Below are 21,937 nucleotides of genomic sequence, written 5' to 3'. Positions count from 1 at the left end.
GTGTAGTCCTCCTGTCCTTGCTGCCCCAGATTTCATCAAACCATTTAAACTCTAAGTGGATGCCAGTGGAACTGGTGCGGGTGCTGTCCTACTACAAGAGGATGATCATGGAATCGACCACCCCGTTTGCTTTTACTCCAAGAAATTCAATCGACATCAGTTAAATTATAGTACTATAGAGAAAGAAGCTCTAGCTCTTTTATTAGCATTACAACAATTTGAGGTGTACATCGGTTCCAGTTCACATCCTGTTGAGGTATTTACCGATCACAATCCACTTGTAGTTCTTCATCGCATGTGCAATAAGAATCAAAGACTCATGCGTTGGGCCCTCATTTGTCAAAGTTTTAATTTACAAATCAGATACAAGAAAAGTGTTAATGTCATTGCTGACTCATTGTTGCGGTGTTATGTATAAACTTGTTGCCATGTTTATTCTTGTGTGTGGGGGTGTTACAACCCTTTGTTTTATATTCTCTCGTTTCTTTGACCCTATTGACTGTTACTGACACTGATTTGGATTCCCCTTTTAACACTGTTTGCTTGAGCTTAGTTTGTATATTAAATAGTTTGTATATCAAGGTAAATCTTGAGGGATTGGGAAAGTAAGGAGTTTGATGCCATTATTGTTTATTGTAGACCTTTTGATCTCTCTTTTTGGCTAGGAAGTTAGGTTAATATATTGTACTTTGTTTTATTTTGGTTAGGGTTTAGGAAAGAGGTTTTAAAGTAAGAGTTTGTTTATTTTGGCCAGGTCAACTCCCGAAGAAAAGTTCCCTATTTATTTGTTTGACTGTATTTTTGTTTGGTTTCATTAAAACCCTCAAAAGATTCCCCGCTTCCACTCTCATTTCATGTTGCGTCCTTTACCCCTAGACGGGGCATAACACTAGTATTAACATTCAAAAAATGATGTATAATTTTTAGGGGTTTTTTTGGTTAACATTTTGCAAACATTAAAGACCAGACTACTTTAAAAAAAACATTCTATGAATGTTACTGTTCTGAGGTCATTCGGTGTTAGCTGGGTTCTAGTGTGCAAATTACACACCATTTTGCAATTTCAATAATAAGAGATTATGTGAGATTTTATTAAAGTGCTGCTACTTTAATGAAAAGTGCAGAGTAGTAGGTTATACATACTCCAAGCTAAGGACTGAAGAGAATTGAAAACTATTATTTATTACCAACATTAATTGCTGACTTCCACCTTAATTTTAGACTCAATTTCAGCACAGGAAGGGCCCATAAGGGACCTTTATTTTTATTTGCTTTATAGACTGAGATCACTAATGCCAAGTGTCAGTCAGGATGGTGTAAATCTCGACCAGGAGGACCGTGGGTCAGTGGAAGCATCGTCTCAGGCCTGATGGGTCACAATCTACCATCTGGGAGTCTGACAGATGAATCTAGGTTCAACAGATGCCCGGTCAACTGTAACGAGGTGGAACTTGGTGGAAGAGAAAATATCTGGATATTTATTTAATTTTAATTTTTTTTTTTATTATTATTATTATTCAGGAGAAACTCTTCTAAATGCAGAAAGGGACCATCTTGGGTTTAAAGGATTCTGTGCTTTGTGGAACCGCAAAACACACCAAGTGTAAATTATAATTGAACAAAACAAACCGATTTAACCAATATACAGCAATATCCGTGGCTATTTTTTTTTACTTGAAACTACCTGTCCCAAACAAAACACTTGAACTGAACTCTTAATGCCATTATCGTTATCTTTCCATGCAGCGAGTGCCATAAAAGTTCTTTTCAAATATTTAGCAGAGAAAGTGAAAAATTTGACAAAAGAAGTGACTAATCCTATATTAATGCTGGATGTTTTGTATAGAGACGAGAATAAACATATCTGGGCCATAAAGTTTGCTGTGCTGGCAGATCGTGCATTCAAACAGCTGACTCAGGATCAGCCATGCTGGAAATATTTATGAATATCACAGGAAGCTTTGACCCTGGATCAGTTATTTAGGTCAAGGAAAGAGGGCATTACGTGGAATAGTCACAAGCTCAAAGACTACGAAGGACAACAATGCAGTTCATATGACAATGAATAAGAATAAAAATAATTTACGGTGTCTTTTTTGTGTAGCATCTTAGAGCTATTATTATTCCAGCATCCTCATAAGGTTGAGTGTTAAGGGTCACAGGTTAGATTTCTAGGGAACACACATGGATAAAATTCAGAGCTCTGAGAACATGTTCAGAATGAAATACTAGCATGTTGCATAATGTGCAGTATACATTTATATATAGTTTTTTTAAATCTGTAAAATGGCATGCATAATGTAAAGATGAACATTTCAAAATTGTCGTCAAATGACCTCACTATATTGCATGTTTGTTTAATTCAGCAAGTGACAGTTATACTACAAATAGTTATTTTGCACTTCTGATTAAAGTGAAAATTTCGTAACTTAGTCCATCAAATATAATAGATGCTATAACTTCTAGTGCATTCGCCAAACTGAAATGGGAAGGTCAATTTGAGAACATTGCATTGTGGGATATTGTACCCATTATACAAGATTGTCTCCTCAATGGGATAAGGTAATTACGACTTTTTCATCTCACATTTTGTTTTTTACAATTCTGAATTGCAAAAAAGCAAATCGCAAGATATAAACTCAGAATTGTGAGATATAAATGCAATATTGCGCAATATAAACAACTGTGATATAAAATCAGAATTGCATGATATAAACTCATAAATGCGCAATATAAACTTGCAATTCTGAGAAAAGTTGACATTTTGAGATATAAACTTGAAACTGATCAAATTTGTAATTATCTAGCGAAAAAAACAAAAACAGAATTCAATCGTGAGGAAAAAAGTCAGAACTGTGAAAAAAGACAATTGCGTAATTTTTTTTTATACAAGCTTTCAAACTATTGTTCTGATGCACAATGCGCATTTCAGCAAATGTAGTATGTATTTCCATGCATACAGAAAATTAGCATAATATGCACAGAATACATACTATACACTGCAGATGGTAGTATGCTATTCTGAACAAGCCCGAGTTGTTTTATATAACAACACTGAAATGAATAAATGTAAATGCACAAACTCACATTGACACAATGTTTCATTATGAAAACTGAAGTTTATCTGAGCAAAATAAGGGGTAAAAAAGGCTTAAACGGTTCTTTGCATCCAGCAGTTTGGAACAAAAGCATTGTTCTTCTTCAGTCCAGACAGACGCTCTCATTTTGGGTCGCTTTCAGAGAGAACGTCTGCCATGTAAATGTGGGGGGAAACAATAATAAAATATACACAACTCAAAAGCTACAAAAGGAAAGGAAATGAAAGGAGGGGCTGGAGCTGATTGAGATCCGTTAAACTACAGCGTACTGCTGATACAACAGCTCACGAATCCTGTAGTAGTCATCACAATAGCAGCCTTCTAGACAAATGCGGCCCGCTTCCGTCTGAGAGCAAGAGAGAGAGAGAGACAGAGAGAGAGCGGGGTCAGTGAGGTCAGTGTTGTACAGCAGAGCAGTGAGGTGTTCAGGTGAGCATGTTAAGAGCCGTTCACAGTACACACAGTTCTTGCATAACGCTGGAATCTCAAGATGATTTTAACACTGGTAGTATAAAAAGACTGGCTAACTAGTCATATCGTGGCAGGTTCCAGATATATGACATGATATACTGGAGGTGGGCAATATACCAGTATTATATGGGTCAATATCAATGTAGGGTGCCTTTTGGTGTCCTGTACATAACTCATTTGCCATGATAACTTAACATAAAAATGACTATGAAGGGGTGTGTTATATTAAGCTAAGTTTTTATATTCAAAACAAAAGCATTACTTGGCTCTTTAAATCTACATTTTCTAGATTTTTTTTAGTTTTGTGTAAGAGGATGCGTGTTATTTTGCTATGTCCCATGCACTGCTCATTAAATTTGAATGATAGCAGAATATTGTCAAATCATAAAATTAATTTTTTTTTTTTTTAAATCTCCTATTAATATTTTGTTCAATAAGAGATTATTCAATTTGAGTGTATTGATCATTTGGCAATAAAAACTATATTTTTATTTAATAAAAAATAAGAGTTTGTCCATGTCCCTTGAATGGTTGTCCACCCTGTCATATTGGGGAATCCGCCCCTTTAAGAAAAGGCCATCCCCTTTAGTGACATCAGGACAACAGTTTTTTTGTCTCTTCAGTGGCGGGAATTTCAACAGCTGAGGTGAATAAGTTGGCGACTTTTCAATTGACATTTTCTTCATATGAGTTTGCTTACTTGCTTTGCCAAAGCTTAACATGTCCACTTTGTCGGCATAAAATATGCCAGAAGTCATTCGAATACAATATTTTCAAAATATGTAAATTTAAATATACCAAATTCTTTTCAACAACCAGACTAAATATTTAGCTAGTCACAGTTTTTTGTATGCTAACGGAAGCTCAAAATGTCCACCCTGTCGGCCACTTAGACTCATGACACATACATGATACACGACAGGATGGACATAGCATTCATTTGTAGTTAATATTGCTAAAATCCAAAATGAATTATGGGGGGTATATCAATGTGATTGAGGATGTTATTATATTTATTATTATTATATTTTTAATTACCCTTATCCTACACTTATGTATTTTTGATCCAAGTTTACATCAAAAAATTTCTAACATTGGTTGTAAGATAATGATTCGAATTTAAAAATATAATGGCTGATATTACTTCCAGTTCATTTGTCAAATCGGAAATCGGAAGCACTGCATTGTGGGATACAATAGGCAACTGTATTGCTGCGTCCCAATTCGCATACTATCCGTCCTAAATAGTATTCGAAAATATAATTGGTATGTCCCAAATCATAGTATGTTTAAAAAAGTATGCCAAAGATTCCCGGATGGTCTACTACTTCCGGTTAGAATTGGAAGTGCAGATCGATGCACACTCTAACGGCTAATATTGCCCACAACACATTGCGCGGTGGACGAGGATTCGATCAGAACTACAAACACGCATAAAAAGTGTTAAAAAACTACAAACATGGCAGATATGCGTGACCGATGGACAGGTTGAGAAAGGGATTTGAGTGATAAATAATCAATGTCTAACTTGATGAAAAAAATATTTATTTAATGTTATCCACGTTATATTTCATCTGCAGCAACACTGTGAACTTTTATAATGATACCTTTGGTCATTAACTTTTAAATGCATCATTATGCAAACACATGAGCAGAGTTCTCGACATGAAAGACCTGCGATGTGCTTCTTTATTTCTCTCCAATACAGTAGGAAATCAAATTAACGAAATGTGGATGATGTTAACTGTGATGAGATGATTGACAGGGCAGTTTAAACAGTTACAGGATGCACGTAACTAAGCAACAGAGCGTCCGTTAAAGACACAGCTATGATGAAGTAGTATGTCCCAAAGTTTGCCTACTGTTCTGCTACATACTCAAAAGTATGTACTTTTTCTTCACAAAAAGAGTACATACTTTTAGGGCATAATATAAGTAGGCGAATTGGGACGCAGCAAATATGCGTGTTATTATACTTTTGAGTATGTAGTAGAATAGTAGGCAAGCTTTTTTGGTTTTACTTAAAGCACAAAATGAACATGAATAAACATCAGAAAGTGTCTTATTTCAACCGCGGAACACCATTTTTCAAGTTTAAGTCCACCGAAGTTAATCTACACTTCTGTCTGATTTGTGGTTAAGGCTAGAGGGGAAACAGCTGCGGCTACTTGACATGCGCGTTTACATATTTTCCAAGCCAGCAATATAACATGAAACCTATGAAAATTATTTTTAAAAAGTACATAGCGCCCTCACTTTAGAGTGTCATAGTGACGGTCTTTTTGCAGTAAAGGACCTGTCATAATTTAATGAGTGGAAGATGACATGAAGCGTCACAGCTAACCTGCATTGAAAACAGACGAGCGCACATATGCATATAAAGCTCCCATTCGGGGTGAAGTTTGCAGGATTTTGTCCACAGAATGATAGGAGCACATAATTATTTAACATAAATAATTAATTATTTAACACTCAGTATTTAACTTAAGTGCTGCAAGCCATGCATACAGCGCCGGACATGACAGATTTTCTGATACGCAAAACACTAAAGGAATTCCTTAGCTTATTGCCGTTACCGTGGCAGCCGACAACAGCACAGCTTAACCCTCCGCACATTTTTATATTTATATTATATTGAAAACGTTTTTTACCCCGTTTTAACATGTATTTCTATGGAAACAGACCGTAGCTGTCGGGCACAATGGCAGACAGCAGCGGCGGCACATAATATCCGCGCTCTGATTGGTCAGATCGCCTGTCAATCAAGCTCTTTGCGAACGGTCAATTATGAGACAATGGCAATGATGCTTGTGTTGATAGGTTAATAAGATCTCAATGAACAGATTTACTGCATGCGCATGTATGTAGCATGACAAGATTAGTGGTCGACCGATATATCGGATATATCATTTTTCAAATATCGCTATTGGCCGATAAGTTTTTCCTGTTTGGCCGATGCGTTTGAGGCGGGACTTTTATTTTGACGGCGCTGAGAACGGCACAGCTCTCACATTCTCCCAGACTCATTCTTGTTAGTTGTCGTCGTTAACAGTTTTGTCTAATATTGATAGAAGTCTGTCTAATAATCAGATAGAGCTGTTAAACAAAGGAATTAAAATGTATACAAAATTATTATAACGATTGCTTTTATATTATTAGTAATAGAAAAGCAAACATTATAATACTTCATCGTTTGCCGTCAGCATTCAGCAAATGCGCATTTATATCATTTAAACAAATCTTTGAATGACTAATGATCATTTAATTTCACAAACCTTGCAAACTTAGTCAAATCCAGCTTTGAGATCTTATAAAGTGTGCATTTATATCCTGCATGATCGCGTGTTCTCTGCGTGACGGTCGATCCGTGTGAATTGAATGCGGACAGGAGGAGAGTTCAGCTTCACTGGAGACATGCGATCGACATGCTTTAAACTCGTGATTTCAAATTATGCTGCGCTTTATGCATTTGCCCACTGTTATATTCATGTCATTTTCACTGTGTGCTGTATGTAAAATGAGTGTTACCTTGGCTTAATTAGAGTATAGACGCATCACTATATTAATTATGCTTAATTTTTCAATTTAAAAATACATACAGATCACCGCATAAATGTCTTTCAAAGGTGATGTCCCGAATCGGCGAATCCAAATTTGGCTTTTTGCAACACACATTAAGAAGACATCCTGATTGTACGGCTCATAATGTGCCGGCCACTAATCAAATATTCATAAGAGGTGATTTGCATATTATGTGGAGTAATGTAATTCCACTCACCCTCCTGACAGCCACCAGATTATTACACACCAGAACTCCGCCCACAAACTCGGCCTGGATCCCTTCACGCAGCAGAACCTGCTTAAAGTCCGACAGGCGAGGCTCGTTGATGAACACAGACTGATGACCCGGGACCTGAGGAGAACACGTGTTATTTCCCATGAATACCCAACAAAACAGCAGAGTGTTTGAGGAGATGTTTCTTCAGTCAGCAGATCTATTTGAATGTCTTTCCTCTAGAGATCAGCTGTATAATATAGAGCTTTATTTCAACCTTCATCATGAGATCATTTTATCCTCATTTATATGGTAACTCACTCTCTTCACTTCACATATATTTTCCTCTATTCTCTTGCTCTGCATTGCAGCAGACTTGTGTTCTCTAACAAACAACAACATGTACTATTATAGTTTTGGTTAATACTTCAAATTAGATTTTATTTGTATATTTTCTGCTTTCACTTTAATTTTAAAGTTTTAGTAATTTTGTTGTGTTGTTTTAGTTTATGTATAGTTTATTACTTCATCTCTAAGCAAAAATCAATTTAATTTAAAACATTTTTGTTGCGTTTTGTAACTTTTTATACATTAATATATAATATAAATATTATTATTATTATTACATATTATATATTTACTATATAATATGCCTAAATAGTATTATTAATTTTATTACGTTTATTTAGTTTTAGTTATTATGATAATTCAACTTAAACCTAACAATGAGATATATTGCCTTGGCAACTAGCTGAAATAAAATTCTATCTTACTGTAATACGAACCCAACGAACCCAAAAGAGCCCATGTTACACCTCTCTTTATCTCGTTGCATTGGCCACCAGTCGCAGCTCGCATCAAGTTCAAGAGATGCTTGCTTATAGAACAGCCACAGGCTCAGCACCCGCCTACATGCACTCACTATTAAGAATCTACATCCCCTCCAGAAGTCTGAGATCTGCTAGTGAGCGACGCCTCGTGGTACCATCACAAAGAGGCTCAAAATCACTCTCCAGAACATTCTCGTTCACCATTCCTGGCTGGTGGAATGATCTTCCCACCCCTATCCGGAGTGCTGGATCCCTGTCAATCTTCAAGCAACAGCTGAAAACTCATCTCTTTCGACACTACTTGACTTCATCCTAAACTATAAAAAAAAAAAAAATTTCTCTCTCTTTATTTATTCCTTCCCTTGCTAGCTTGTACTTATTTGAACAATGCCTGAGACTTGGTGTTACAAGCACTTCGTCTGTCTGATTGCCTCTTCAAGATGAATCACTTTATGTATTCCCCAATTGTAAGTCGCTTTGGATAAAAGCATCTGCAAAATGACTAAATGTAATATAAAATTACATTATAATTGTTTATAGTTTTTGTAAATATTTTGAATTAGATTACAATTTTACATTTTCTGTTTATACATTCTCGTTATATTCTCTGTTTTCACTTTAATTTGTGTTAAAGTTTTAGAATTTTTTGTTTTTGTCATTACTACTATTATAATTTTTTTAATGCGTCTATATAGTAGTTATTAATTTTTATTTATTAGTCTTTATTTGCTTTTAATAATTTTATTACTTCAAATTAAACTAAATGAAAATGAGAAATGTTGCCTTGGCAACAGATTTTTTAAATAAGATTTTATTTTTAATATTTTCTGTTTTCACTTTAATTTGATAGTTTTAGTAATTTTAGTAATAAAGTTTTTTCTGTCATTATTATTATTATTTTTTTTTTGTCTATAGTATTTATTAATTTTAGTTATTATAATTATCAAATTAAGTGGAAATGAGAACTGTTGCCTTGGCAACTAGCTGAAATAAAATTCTCTCTTACTGTAATATAAAATTACATTATAATTATGTTTATAGTTTTTGTAAATATTTTGTATTAGATTACAATTTTACATTTTCTGTTTTCGCTTTAATTTTATTTTGTATTTAGTTTGGTAATCTTTTGAAATTTTTATTTTTATTATTTATTTTTAAAAGATGTCTATATAGTACATAGTGATTTTTTGTTTTACATCATCTGCTTAAACTAAACAAAAATGTAAAAAAACGCAGGTTAAACGTGTCGTTTGTGCAGTATTTGCTGCGTCTCTCTCACCTCATTAGTAGGCAGCGGCTCCAGCGTGGGAATGACGTCGCTCTCCTCTGAAATCTCCCGGTCGTCCTCTCCAAACAGAGTCTTCATGGCCCGCTGGTTAGCAGCGGTGCTGGGCTCAGTCGTCAGGTCCGGCGTGACATCCATGGCCGGCTCTCCGTCCTCTGTCTCCTCTTTGGCGTCTCCCATCTCTGCGACGACACCCGTGTCCACTTTCTCCACCCGCATGTCCAGAACGCCATCGATCCAGGCCAGCTCTGTGTCTTTGGCTTTACAGAACTGCAGCGAACTGACCAACGAGTCCTTCAGTCTGACCTACAGCGACATTTACAGCTTCATCAGTCTGTCAACTGGACTGGACACTTCACAATGTCATAACATGACAAATGATGGTATTTTGAAACATTCACAACTCAAAGCTCCCACAACCTTTAGTGAACTATTCAATATCTTAATATTTATATATTAAGCAGTAAGATGGAGTTTTGCATGTCATACTGCAAAACATTCACAAAAATATATTTTATTTTAAACAACATTTTGCTGTATTGTTCTATATTATATAAATATTTTTTACCTCACATTAATTGAGACTACATAGAATATATTTTAATTTGTTACAAAGCTTTATTGTTATATTTTCTGATTTCACGTTTAGTTAAAAGTTTTAGGAATTTAGTTGTGTTTTCATCATTTTTTGTAAATGTGTCAATTTTTAACAGCATTTCACTAATTTTAAAATATATTTTTATAACTCTTTTTTTTTTTTTACCCCATATTAATTCAGACTAAATAGAATTTTTTTTTAAGTTAATTTGTTACACCATTAAAATAAAAAAATAAAAGGTTTTCACATTTTTTTCACTAACTGATCATAAAGAGGAGTGATATATAATCATTTTAATTTATATGTACCAACACAACAAATAAACAACAATATCCTTAAATTTAATCCTTAAATCCTTAGTATAAAAAAAATGGCTTAAAAATACCAGCTTAAAAATGGTTTGAAGTCAGTTATTTCTATCGTTTGCTGTTGTGTCAGTAGAAAATATCCCAAAAAATATACCAAACATTCATTTTGCCATTAATTGTAATAATCCAGTGAGATTTTTGTGCTCCACATAGAGCTCTGATCTGATCATCATCAGTCTGTCTGGAATGACATGAAGAAACAGAACAAACTGAGACAGACTAAATCTAGAAGAACTGTGGCAACGTCTCCAAGAAGCTTCAAGAAACCTACCTGTAGAGCTGGATTATTACAATTAAAGGCAAAATGAATGTTCGGAAATGTAAACTGATATTTTCTACTGACGCTACAGCAAAAGATAGAAATAAATGACTTAAAACCATTTTATAGCTCATGAAAATACTAGTGTTCTAATAATTTTGCCCACCACTGTATGTGTATATGTGTATGTGTATATGTACACACACACACATATATATATAAAGTAGTTGTTAAAATATATATATTTTTTAAATTTCAAGTTTTTTGTGTAACAGAGTGTGTTATTACCTGGTAAATGTGGGTCTCGCTGGTGGCGTCCACCGTCTCCTGCAGTTTTGGCGTGTAAACTTTGATGTCTTTTCCGCTGAAGGCCTTGCAGGACTCGGCCAGGTCCTGGCTGGCCTCAGGCGGCCCGTGAACGATGATTAGCTGTCTGGGTTTCATCTGGTTTATGATCTTCTTAATGGAGTCCCCGTCAGAACGGCCCTCGTAATCGATGTACATGACTCGAGCTCTGAGGGACACAACAGATGAATCAATGACTCTGAACGCGGCATATCTGGGTCAGTCTGCCATGAAAGTACGACCAAACAATACAACATTCCAAAAAAAAAAAAACACACACATACATACATATATATATATATATATATATAGACATAATTTGACTAATCACTGTATGACAAAGCTATAGAAAAAATATTCACATTTTTAGATTCAAACTTAAAGCAGACAATGTAAATATAAATCTCATTTGTTTTTTTTAACCAAAATATCATTAACAGATTTTCAAATTTGTTTTTATTTTTTTATTTTAATAAATTACACATATATATATATATATATATATGTGTGTGTGTGTGTGTGTGTGTGTGTGTGTGTGTGTGTGTGTGTATATATATATTTTATCATAATATTTAATTATATTACTATATAGTATTTTAATTATCATCAATTATAATTATTTTATATAATTGTATTATTTTAATTATTACAATTAACTAATAATTCTTTTTTTCCTGAAGACTCTGTATATCGGGTTTATACAATATATTGTTTAACTTTAAAATAATCAAAAAACGTTTTTAGCTCTCATTTGAAGAGGTTTTTCAAAATGGTAGGAACCTCAAAAGCTTTGACAACTTATTTGAATTATTGCATTTTATAATATAATACTTTTAAATCATTTACTCACTTCCATTTACCTTCCATACATTTCATTTACACAATAAAATCATGAAAATAGTAAATGTTAGCAGATATTTTGTTGACATGCTGAAATGTCTATTTTTTTTCTGATGTTCTCATTTTCATTCTGATGTTTTCAAATTATTAAGCTTTAAAACTGATAGAATGATAATTGTAAAATGCTGGCAAGTGTTTAGCATTAAATTAAGCTCAAATCTCAAATGGTTTAAACATGTTCACACCACTGGAGATTAGAATCACTCGTGGAGTCTGAACTCACATTATCTATCATTTCAGCGGCAAATAAACACATAAACCACAGATGGAGGGTTATTAGGCATAAGTGCTAATTATTCTTTTAAACCTGACAGCGGCGCATTGGCAAACACAGACATCTGAGTGTGTCTGGGAGAGACCTGGGTATTTTTAACTGACTGTAGTATACGTCTATCATACTAAATCTTAGTACAAGCGTGACACATTTTTTACCAAACACTGATGTGTGACAATCTCACACACTACAGGCTGAGCGCCACCTGCAGGCCAAATATAAGGATGACATCCTAAACACTGCTTTTTAATACAATTTATCCTCTTAAAAGGCATATATCTTTTGTTTATATATTTTCAACTTAACATGTATAGAACAAACCCTGAAAAAAAAAGAAAATATATATAGCCTTGTGAAAGTATTCAAACCCCTTCATTTTTTTTTCCACAATTTGTTATGTTGCAACCTTGTTAAACTGCTTTAAATTACTTTTTTCCACATCAATCTACACTCCATACACCATAATGACAAAAAACTTAAATGATTCCATTGAATAAGTATTCATACCCTTATCTGTTGAAGCTGAATTTTAGCTCAGGAGCATTCATATTGCTTGTAGCTGTTACTACACTAACGAGTATACTTATATAATACTTATAGAATACTTATGCAATGTACAGTTATTTCAGTTCTTTTATAAATTTACAAAGTTGTGACAGTTCTGTTTTGCCATTATGGTGTATATGTGTGTGTGTGTGTGTGTGTGTATATATATATATATATATATATATATATATATATATATATATATATATATATATATATATATATATACACACACACACATACATACACATACACACACACACATATACACACAATTTTTCAAAGTTGTAAATAAAACAAAAATTATTGCAGTATATTTGACAAGAAAAAACATTTTGATGGTTAATTCAACATTAATTCAACATTTTACTTCCTGTTTCTTTGTAATATTTGTGAATTTACTATCAATTTCTGAGTGATTATTTTTTACAGTATAAGTCCTGAACACTGCTGTAGTGCACAAATTTGCTTATTTTTATTGATATTTGATGTTAGCATTTTGTATTAAAAAAAATTATAGAATAAATCTTGAATACTGCTGTATCTCACAAATTCGCTAATATTTATTTTAAAAAATAACACTGCAGAAAAAAATCTTAGCATCTTCTAAAAAAAAATATATATTTTTTTTTTTATATACTAAACCTCTACATTTTAACTTTAGCATTTTGCACAGACATTATATGTAAGACGTGTGTGTTAAAGCAATAAGCCCCAAGAAGCCTTGGTTTACAGTGAATTTATAACAGCTAAGGGGCGTTGCTAGGCACGACGCGAAGCGGAGTTAGAATTTTCTAATATTATAAATTCTAATAAAAAAAAAAAAAAACACTGCTGAGGTTAATACAATCCTCCTTATTAAAACATTTAAACTAAGTAAATGTAGGTTTTTTTTCCAATTAACTTTCATCCAGAGTTTTTTCACTTATTTCTCATAATCAGAGTCAGACTGATGATGAAATGAATGATCACCTGATGTCTAGCGTTTGTGTGGTGCTGGTGCATTTGGTGGGAACGTCGGACAGGTCCTGCTCCATCGGCTCCTCTCCGTTAGTCAATCCAGACTCCAGTTTGCTCTTCTCTTCTTCTGTGGCCTGGAGCTCTGGAACCAGAAACTCCTCGGGCCTGTGGTTAGAGTAAATACAGAACATGAATATTACACAATAAACATAAGGTAAGCAACAATACATAATAAAGGATTTATAAAATACTATGGTACCACTTTACAATAAGGTGTCATTTGTTAACATTAATGTATTAACTAACAATGAACAATGCATTTATTACACTATTTATTAATCTTTGTAAATGTTAGTTAATGAAAATACAGTTGTTCATTGTTTACTCATGTTAGTTCACAGTGCATTAACTAATGTCAACAAACACAACTTGTGATTTTAATAATGCATTAGTAAATACTGAAATTAACATTAACTACGATTAATAAATGCTGTAGAAGTATTGTTCATTCTTAGTTCATGTTTACTAAAGTTGTTAACTAATGAACCTTATTGTAAAGTGTTACCAATACTTTTTATTAGTTTATGGAGTAAATAGCAGCACAAACCCATAAATATCATGGTATTACCATCTGATTCTGATTTTTTAAGGGGAATAACTCTAAATCGTCTCACTAACCTGATGATTTCGCCGTACTCGTCCCATTTGATTCGCTCCTCATGTGTAGGGAACATGGGGTAGGACTTTTTGGCCTGTTTGAAGAAGCTGCCCTTCCTCCCGCCCTCGCCCTTCATCATCAGGTCGTGATGTTTGGTCTTCACCACCGCCGGCTGCTCCAGATCATCGTCCAAATCGCTCTCATCGCTCGAGTCCATGTCCACCCTGACCATCAATACAGAGTGCTGTTATTAAACCTCAGGTAAGGCTAGGATTCAGAGCTGATCTAATAATAGTAATGGAATTATTAAACCATAAACGACAGAGGTTGCCTTATAGTGCTGCGTAAAGGTGAAGAAATGACAACAGAATATAACATACTCATGAACAGTGCTTTTTCTCAATATCTTTAGGTGTTGTAAGTTGTCCATCACCTTTTTGACTTCAATAGTTCCTTTCTAGTGGTCTCATATATTGTCTCATATAGTCTCTTAATTAATGTGGGTCAAAACTGCCACTAAATGTTTAATTACTGCTTAAATAGCTTTAGAGAAAATATAAAATTTTAATATATTATTTCTATCATGAAATATATTGTGTATCATAACATACAATATTTTTTATTAATATAATATGTAACAATTCAGTGTTATATTTTAAAATAAGTTGGGTTCCAAAATTCAAGTTTGAGGTCAGTAAATTTAGTTTTTTAACTTTTATTCAACAAGGATGAATTAAATTGAAAAAGTGACAGTAAAGACATTTATAATGTTACAAATGTTGAAAATGTGAAAAAAAGATACATTTGTTTCAACTGTTTTCAACATTAATAATAAGAAGAAATGCTTCTTGAGCAGCAAATCAGTGTATTAGAATCATTTCTTAAGGATCATGTGACACTGAAGATTGGAGTAATGATGCTGAAAATTCAGCTTTGATCACATGAATAAATTACATTTTATACTCACACAAAAAAAAACAGTTCTTTTAAATTCTAATAATATTTCACTCTTTTTGCTGTATTTTTGATCAAATAAATGCAGCCTTGGCAAACAGAAGAGACTTTTGAATGGCACTGTGTGTGATTTTTCAGTCAGTTCACTTGTTTTGGGTCCGAGTTTGAATCATTAAAAGAGCACAAATGTGAACAGACATTAGCACTTCTTGAAACAGATAGCAAAACATGAATTAATTTGGAGGCAAAAGGCAACACTGGCAAGTTAGTAGCATTAGTGAAGGGTTTGCACAACCTGATCAGCTCAAGAGTTGCTGTTTCAAAGTGTTTTTATTCCATTTTAAGCAGCAGCAGCAGGAGATGTTGAATGTTTAACATCACAGCTCAAAGAGCCAACGACGTTGTGACCCGATCGCGTTAATGATTCATAAAATATTTATAGAACTTTTTTTTTTCTCAGTGAAGATCTGTCTTTTGAATATTTGTAGAAAATCACCCTCTCTGCACTTAATAAATGCCGTTAGAAAGTCTTGGTTTGATCAGCAGTGTATTCTGGGTGAATCCAAGCAGTTTTTCCATTCAGACAGTGTTTTAGTCTCAAACACATTTCTACTCACTCTTTTGCCTGCTCCAGTTTTTTGGCAGCCTCTTTCTTCATTTTCTCTTTCTCCATGTATTCCTCTAGTTCTCGTCCTTCCAGTCGGCAACGTTTTCTTATCTGGTTTAGTTAAAGAAAAAGAAAACACAAAATATTCAAAATCACCAGCCATCCGATGTATTTTGCACACAAAAACTGCTTGAAAAAAAGCTATAGAGGAAAACTAAATCACTAGATTTGGCAAAATTTGTGGGATCAAATCTGTGACATTCAGATATTTGTCTGAGCGACGTAATAACAAGGAAACTAGTTACCAGCTACTCCGCTAGCATAGTTTATCCAGTTTTGTTTTTTGGTTCAAGTTCTCATGAATAATTAATTCTCATAGGAAGACCACACAGTCTCATTAATAATCATGACACACATCCTGTAATTGACGATGTAGATATTAAACCCAGAAGATGAAAAGTGTTAATTTTGGGATTTTTTGCAATTAAAAAAAAAGAAGTTGAAATGAATGGATGCTAACATTGTTTTCTGATGTTCTACACCTCCATTAATATCTAAGAAAATGATCAGCCAAAAAAAAAATTCTGATCATAAAATCATATTTTCAGCTAATTTCTATTTTTTCCATATAATAGTTTTTTTTGTTAAATTTTCATTCAAAATCTTACTTCACAGTATGATTTTATTTCTTTTATTATCTCGATATAGGTATTTTTGTTATTTTATTTTTATTAGGCTGCTGTCACTTTAAGACTGACTGCATGGATCCAATATACTGAAACTCATCTGTTATTGTTGTGCCTGCTATTCACTTTCATAATGTTGCTCCAAAAAAAAAAAAAAAAAAAAGTATACTTTGTCCAATTTTCATGTTAAATTCCTTGTCAGTTCTTTGCCAGAAAAAGTAAACCAGACTAAATCTAAGTGATACAGTTCTAGGCCTCACCTCCAGCTCGATCCTCTTCTCCCCCGGGTTGTCTATGAGGTAGCGGCCCAGAGTTCCCGGTGTGGTCCTGTAGGTGAGGATGACTGAGTTCTTGGCATCCTGGCACCACTGTATGAAGAGCTCCCGTGAGAAGCCGGCCTCCAGATCGGGTTGGCTGCACAGAACCACCTTCGGGCTGGGCACACGGGACAGATCGGACAGGCTGTGACAGAGCGACAGGTGGCGGAACTGAAAAGGGTTGTTCCTCTTGTCCTCGAAGCATCGCATCAGTTTATCGCTCATCCACTCGACCTGTGAGGAAACACAAGAAACTTTCTGATTTCTGACATGTCTTGCTTACACATGCAAAATTTCCACTAAAAAATTCTAGATATTTCCTGGAATTTTGTGCTGGTTTTTAAGCTTTTCATACTCAAAAATTATTTTCCCACTATGAAGCAATATTTGCCCCCTTAAACTGATTTCCAGGGCACTTTTGTTATAATGATATTTTTAAAGTAATTTTATTAGATACATTCATAATTTATGTCAAATTATTACATTTAATCAATAAATTCAATTAGAATAATAAGACATTTCAAAACTAAGTAATTGTGACTTCTGACTTTCTCAGAATTCTGAGTTTACATTTTGAAATTAATAACTCATACATCTGCAACTGTGAGGAATTCTGAAAAAACAAAACAAAATCAGAATTCTGAAAGAAGTCAGAAATCTTCACAATTCTGAGAAAAAAAATAAGAACTCTTTACAATTCTGTGAAAAAAGTCAGAATTCTTTACAGTTCTGACAAAAAAAGTCAATTCTGAGATTATACCTCCAATTCAGAGGGGGAAAAAAGTCAGAACTGTAAGTTTATAACTCACATTTGAGAGAAAAAGGATAAAAATAGAACTCAAAATATTGTTTCAGAAAATCAATGTAACATTTGCAATCATGCTGATATTCAGGAAAGACCGCACTCTTGCTCATGATATTGCTTAACTTTATCATTTAATAAAAAAAATACTCATCCAGGAAAAATGTCCCTGCATATCTTGAATTTCGAGACATTCAAATGGCATTAAATGTCATGTAGTGAAAGCACACACTTTCAAGGCATGCTTGTTTGGCTTTTGCAAAGCAAGTGACATACTCTATAATGCCAGCTAGCTATAAAACAATTTCTATATTATTGTAGACCACACAAACAACATTTTTGAAGGATTTGACTGTGACAGCGAGACCTGGGACTTTGAGAACTCCACCACGTTGTAGCTGACGTTGTTGAGCAGGGCGAGCGAGTAAACGCCCAATCCTGCATCTTTGGTCCTCCAGATCTGATCCAGGAGCTGAGCCAGTTCCAGCACTCGTCCAGCCGTATCCACGGCGATCAGCACGTTCCCGTCGCCGCGGAGGGTCTCCATGACATTGGCTGGAAGAGAGTGTAGAACGTCACACTTCATTGTAGAACTTCATTGCAGCAAATACGTTTACAAATCATCAAACTATTATTCGTGCAAACTGTTGGTTAAGTTTGAACTTACTGAGCAGTTGCTCGTCACGTTGTTTCCTGCGAGGCTGAACGTACGAGGCGTTGAAGGAGTCTGTGATGAGGAGAGACGGTCTGCTGATGGTCTCCAGGGAGCAGCCGTTCAGATGACTGATTGGATACAGCAAACATGATGTAAAAAAACGTTTTACTCTACACTGAGAACAGAAATGAACCAGAATTTGGACATAATATGATATTTAAAATACCGTTACATTCACTTTATTAAAGCTACATATGTATCTGATGTTAGTTTGGTTTTTAATTAATAGTCAATTATTAGTTAGTTTAATTTTTTAAGATTTATTAAAGATAACTTAGTAATAGTTATAATAAATATTTAATAGACCAAATAATTTATAACTGAATTACTCAAACTATTTACAATTAATATTTGAGAAAATAATGCAAATGAATAATCAAAACAAACATATATCAATTAAATTTTTAATATTCAAATAACCTCAAATTGCTTTAATTTTTTATTTATTCTTAAAATAATTATTTAATAATTACATTTATGTTTGTATTGAATATTAATGTATGTGTGATTTTTTCATATCATCTCAAATAATAATTTGATATATATATATATGTATGTTGTATCTGATGTTGGTTTTATATTTAATTAACAACCATAATTGTTGTGAATTTAACATTAATTAATTAATTTTATTATTTAATAAATAATATTATTTATTGAATCGCAAATCGTATTTTCAAAAGTTTTTGAAAATACATAGCAAGAGAAAAATTACCTCATAAAGTGCAGAAAATACCCCTAACAATCAATTCCAGGGTGCAAATATTGGCCCTTAATAAATAAAACTTTTTGATACGATATTCATTTTATCTACAGGTGATTACTTTCATACTTACATCTCCCTCTTGTGGTTGAAATCCACAGCATAGATGATCTCCTCCTCTCCGTCCTTCACTATTTTCCAGATAGTGCCACCGATCATGTGGCCCGCAGGAAGTGGTGTGATGGACAGACCGTGACCTTTTCCTGTTCGTTAATAAATTATGAGTAACTTTCAAGATGCCCAAAAGGACACATTATCATTAATTTGGATTATTAAAGATTCAGAATTTCTGATTGGATCTTCTCTTTTTGCACATGTGAATGAGGACATGTTTTCTCACCTTTCAGGTTGACAATCTGAGAGTATTTCAGCTGCTGGATTTTGTCAAAAGCTGAATCGACGTCATCCAGTGTGAACAGAGTGAAATCTTCTGTGTTGTGTCGAGACTACAAGATCAAATAAGATGGAACAGTTAATATTTCAGCAATGCTTCAAAGCGTGAAGTACTGAACACTACAAAACAATGTTGTTGGGGATTTTAAGTTCAACTAACAATTCAAGTCTATGATGCATCATAGATCTCTGAAAATTGAAATAATTTAATAAAGAATACAGTCATTACCGCATACAACCACTAAAAAGATTATTTGCTCCCACATGTCCCATTTAAATCTATTTTAAAATTTTATTTTCATGATAATTAAGTATATTTTAGACCCTAAATTGCCATCCTGAAAAAAAAAAGATTTATCATTACTGTAATGTGAAAAAAAAATTTCAAATAATGAAGAATATTTCTTGTACTGCTTCTATGCTGATTTAAATTTTTACTGCAGTAAAGCAAACAATGTGTATCAAAGTAATGAGAATCACCATTGGGAATAATGGGAATTCAGCTCAAAGGTTAAACATCTGGATGCATTATAGTTTTGGGGAAAATGTGCTTATTTTTTAAGAAAATTACATTTTTACTGGTACCTATAATTGGGTTCATTTTCTTTATGCAAAATGTTTTTTAAGAAATCTAACAAAAATGGTCTTTATTAACTTAGGGGTGAGCTGGACATTTTATTTTAAATTTAAACTAAATCGCTCAATTTTTCTTTATTTTTTTATTTATTTCATATTTAAACAAAAAATCTCAAATTACATGTCATAATTTTTGATTGAAAAATAAAAAGTGATTTTTTTTTTTAAATAATGTTTTAATTATTAATTTAAAATAAACACTTTTCTTATTTTTTGTTAAAATAATTATCTTAAAATTATAACATGAAAATTGTTTGAATATGAAAATTAAATTCAAATTATTATGTTTGTGTTGACTATTAATTTTTATATGAATGTGTTAATTTTTGTTTGAGTTTTATGTGACTTTCATCATATAAATGTTGCCATGAACTGTCAAGCCTTTGCCTTGTAAATTACTAATTTGACTCAATTAAGAAACATACTTCAGATTTAAGAGCTGATGATAATCAGTGCTTCTTTTGAAACCCGTCCATCTCACCTGATAGAGATCGTACATGAACATCTGGCCCATCTTGTAGACGGGGATGGTGGCGTAGATGGTGCAGTTGAGCCCCAGCTTGCCCACAGCGTACGGTAAAGCACCCAGATGCAGATGATCGGGGTGAGAGAGCAGCACTGCATCCACCTGATGGGTATACCTGACAGAGACAGGACAGGAAATACACATCACATACAGGAAGTGATATCAATAACACAACCTCACCGTCCAAAGATCATACCGCTTCAGGGAATCTATGATGTCCATGGAGAAACTTTCATCCCAGCCACAGTCCAGCAGGAAGCGGAACTCATCCACCTGTAACAGGTAACATAGAGCCGATTCCTCCTGGACTCCAGAAAGAGCCGTCAGCTTGATGATGGACGTCATTCTGCCGTCTGACCGACAAATGGACACAAAAGATCATCAGTAAACAACTTCCATTTAGTCTTGAGCTTAATACTAGTCAGAATGAAAAATCATGTACTAAAAAAGCACCATGTTTTTGGACATGTACTATGGCAATAACATGGTATTCTTTAAAGAAATCATTCATAACATAGTATATAAATATTGAAATCAATCATTCAATACCACAGTATTGCCATAGTTTTATAAATATCCGTAAAACCATGGTATTATAATGGTAACACATGGTCTTTTCAGTACCATGGAAAACCATGTAAGTCTTAAGAATATGGCAAGAATACATTACCATAATCATGATATTTCAATAAATTTATCCAAATACTATGGAAATATTATCTAAAACCAGCAAATTGTGATGCAATGCTAATAAAGGTGCATATGTATGCAGTATGTAATGAACTGAACTGTAAGTTCAGGACACAGATTGAGACAGAAGGGCACAGAATGAAAGAATTGAATATTCATAAGCCTTCATCCATGATAAAGTTACTCAACTTTAAAATTAATCTGACATTTAAACTTAATCTGAACTCAATGAAAACACCCAGCAGCCAAACCAATGAAGAGATTTTCTTTAAAAACTGACTAGATTTATGTTCATAAAAACTTGCGTACCCGTATCTCGTTATGTCACTTTTGATCTCAGGAGGTTTGGTCAATAATAAATCGTGAAAATCGCTGAAAAATCATCTTAAATTCATAGTAATGTTTCAGATCGGCGGCATGAGAACACAGCAGCCATTACCGCCGCTGCTAACGTCACTGGACTCCACCACTGACAGCAGCG

The 21,937-nt window shown here is 33.7% G+C and overlaps 1 protein-coding gene across 1 annotated transcript; it reads right to left on the bottom strand.

Moving 5' to 3' along the window:
- Positions 1-3,091: 3,091 nt before the first annotated feature.
- Positions 3,092-21,918, bottom strand: cpsf2 (cleavage and polyadenylation specific factor 2). The gene is made up of 15 exons (XM_058756724.1): positions 21,766-21,918; positions 20,963-21,119; positions 20,722-20,881; positions 19,552-19,657; positions 19,285-19,414; positions 18,401-18,516; positions 18,101-18,288; positions 16,875-17,165; positions 15,939-16,039; positions 14,388-14,591; positions 13,722-13,874; positions 10,973-11,198; positions 9,454-9,765; positions 7,348-7,482; positions 3,092-3,444 (listed from the first exon to the last, which is right to left on the bottom strand). The coding sequence occupies exons 2-15, from the start codon at positions 21,109-21,111 to the stop codon at positions 3,352-3,354; spliced, it is 2,364 nt and encodes a 787-aa protein (XP_058612707.1). The 5' UTR covers positions 21,112-21,119; positions 21,766-21,918; the 3' UTR covers positions 3,092-3,351.
- Positions 21,919-21,937: the final 19 nt, after the last annotated feature.

This window comes from Onychostoma macrolepis, chromosome 20 (assembly GCF_012432095.1).
Source record: "Onychostoma macrolepis isolate SWU-2019 chromosome 20, ASM1243209v1, whole genome shotgun sequence".
Taxonomy (NCBI): Eukaryota; Metazoa; Chordata; class Actinopteri; order Cypriniformes; family Cyprinidae; genus Onychostoma; species Onychostoma macrolepis.
This window is presented reverse-complemented; position numbering and strand designations above follow the sequence as displayed.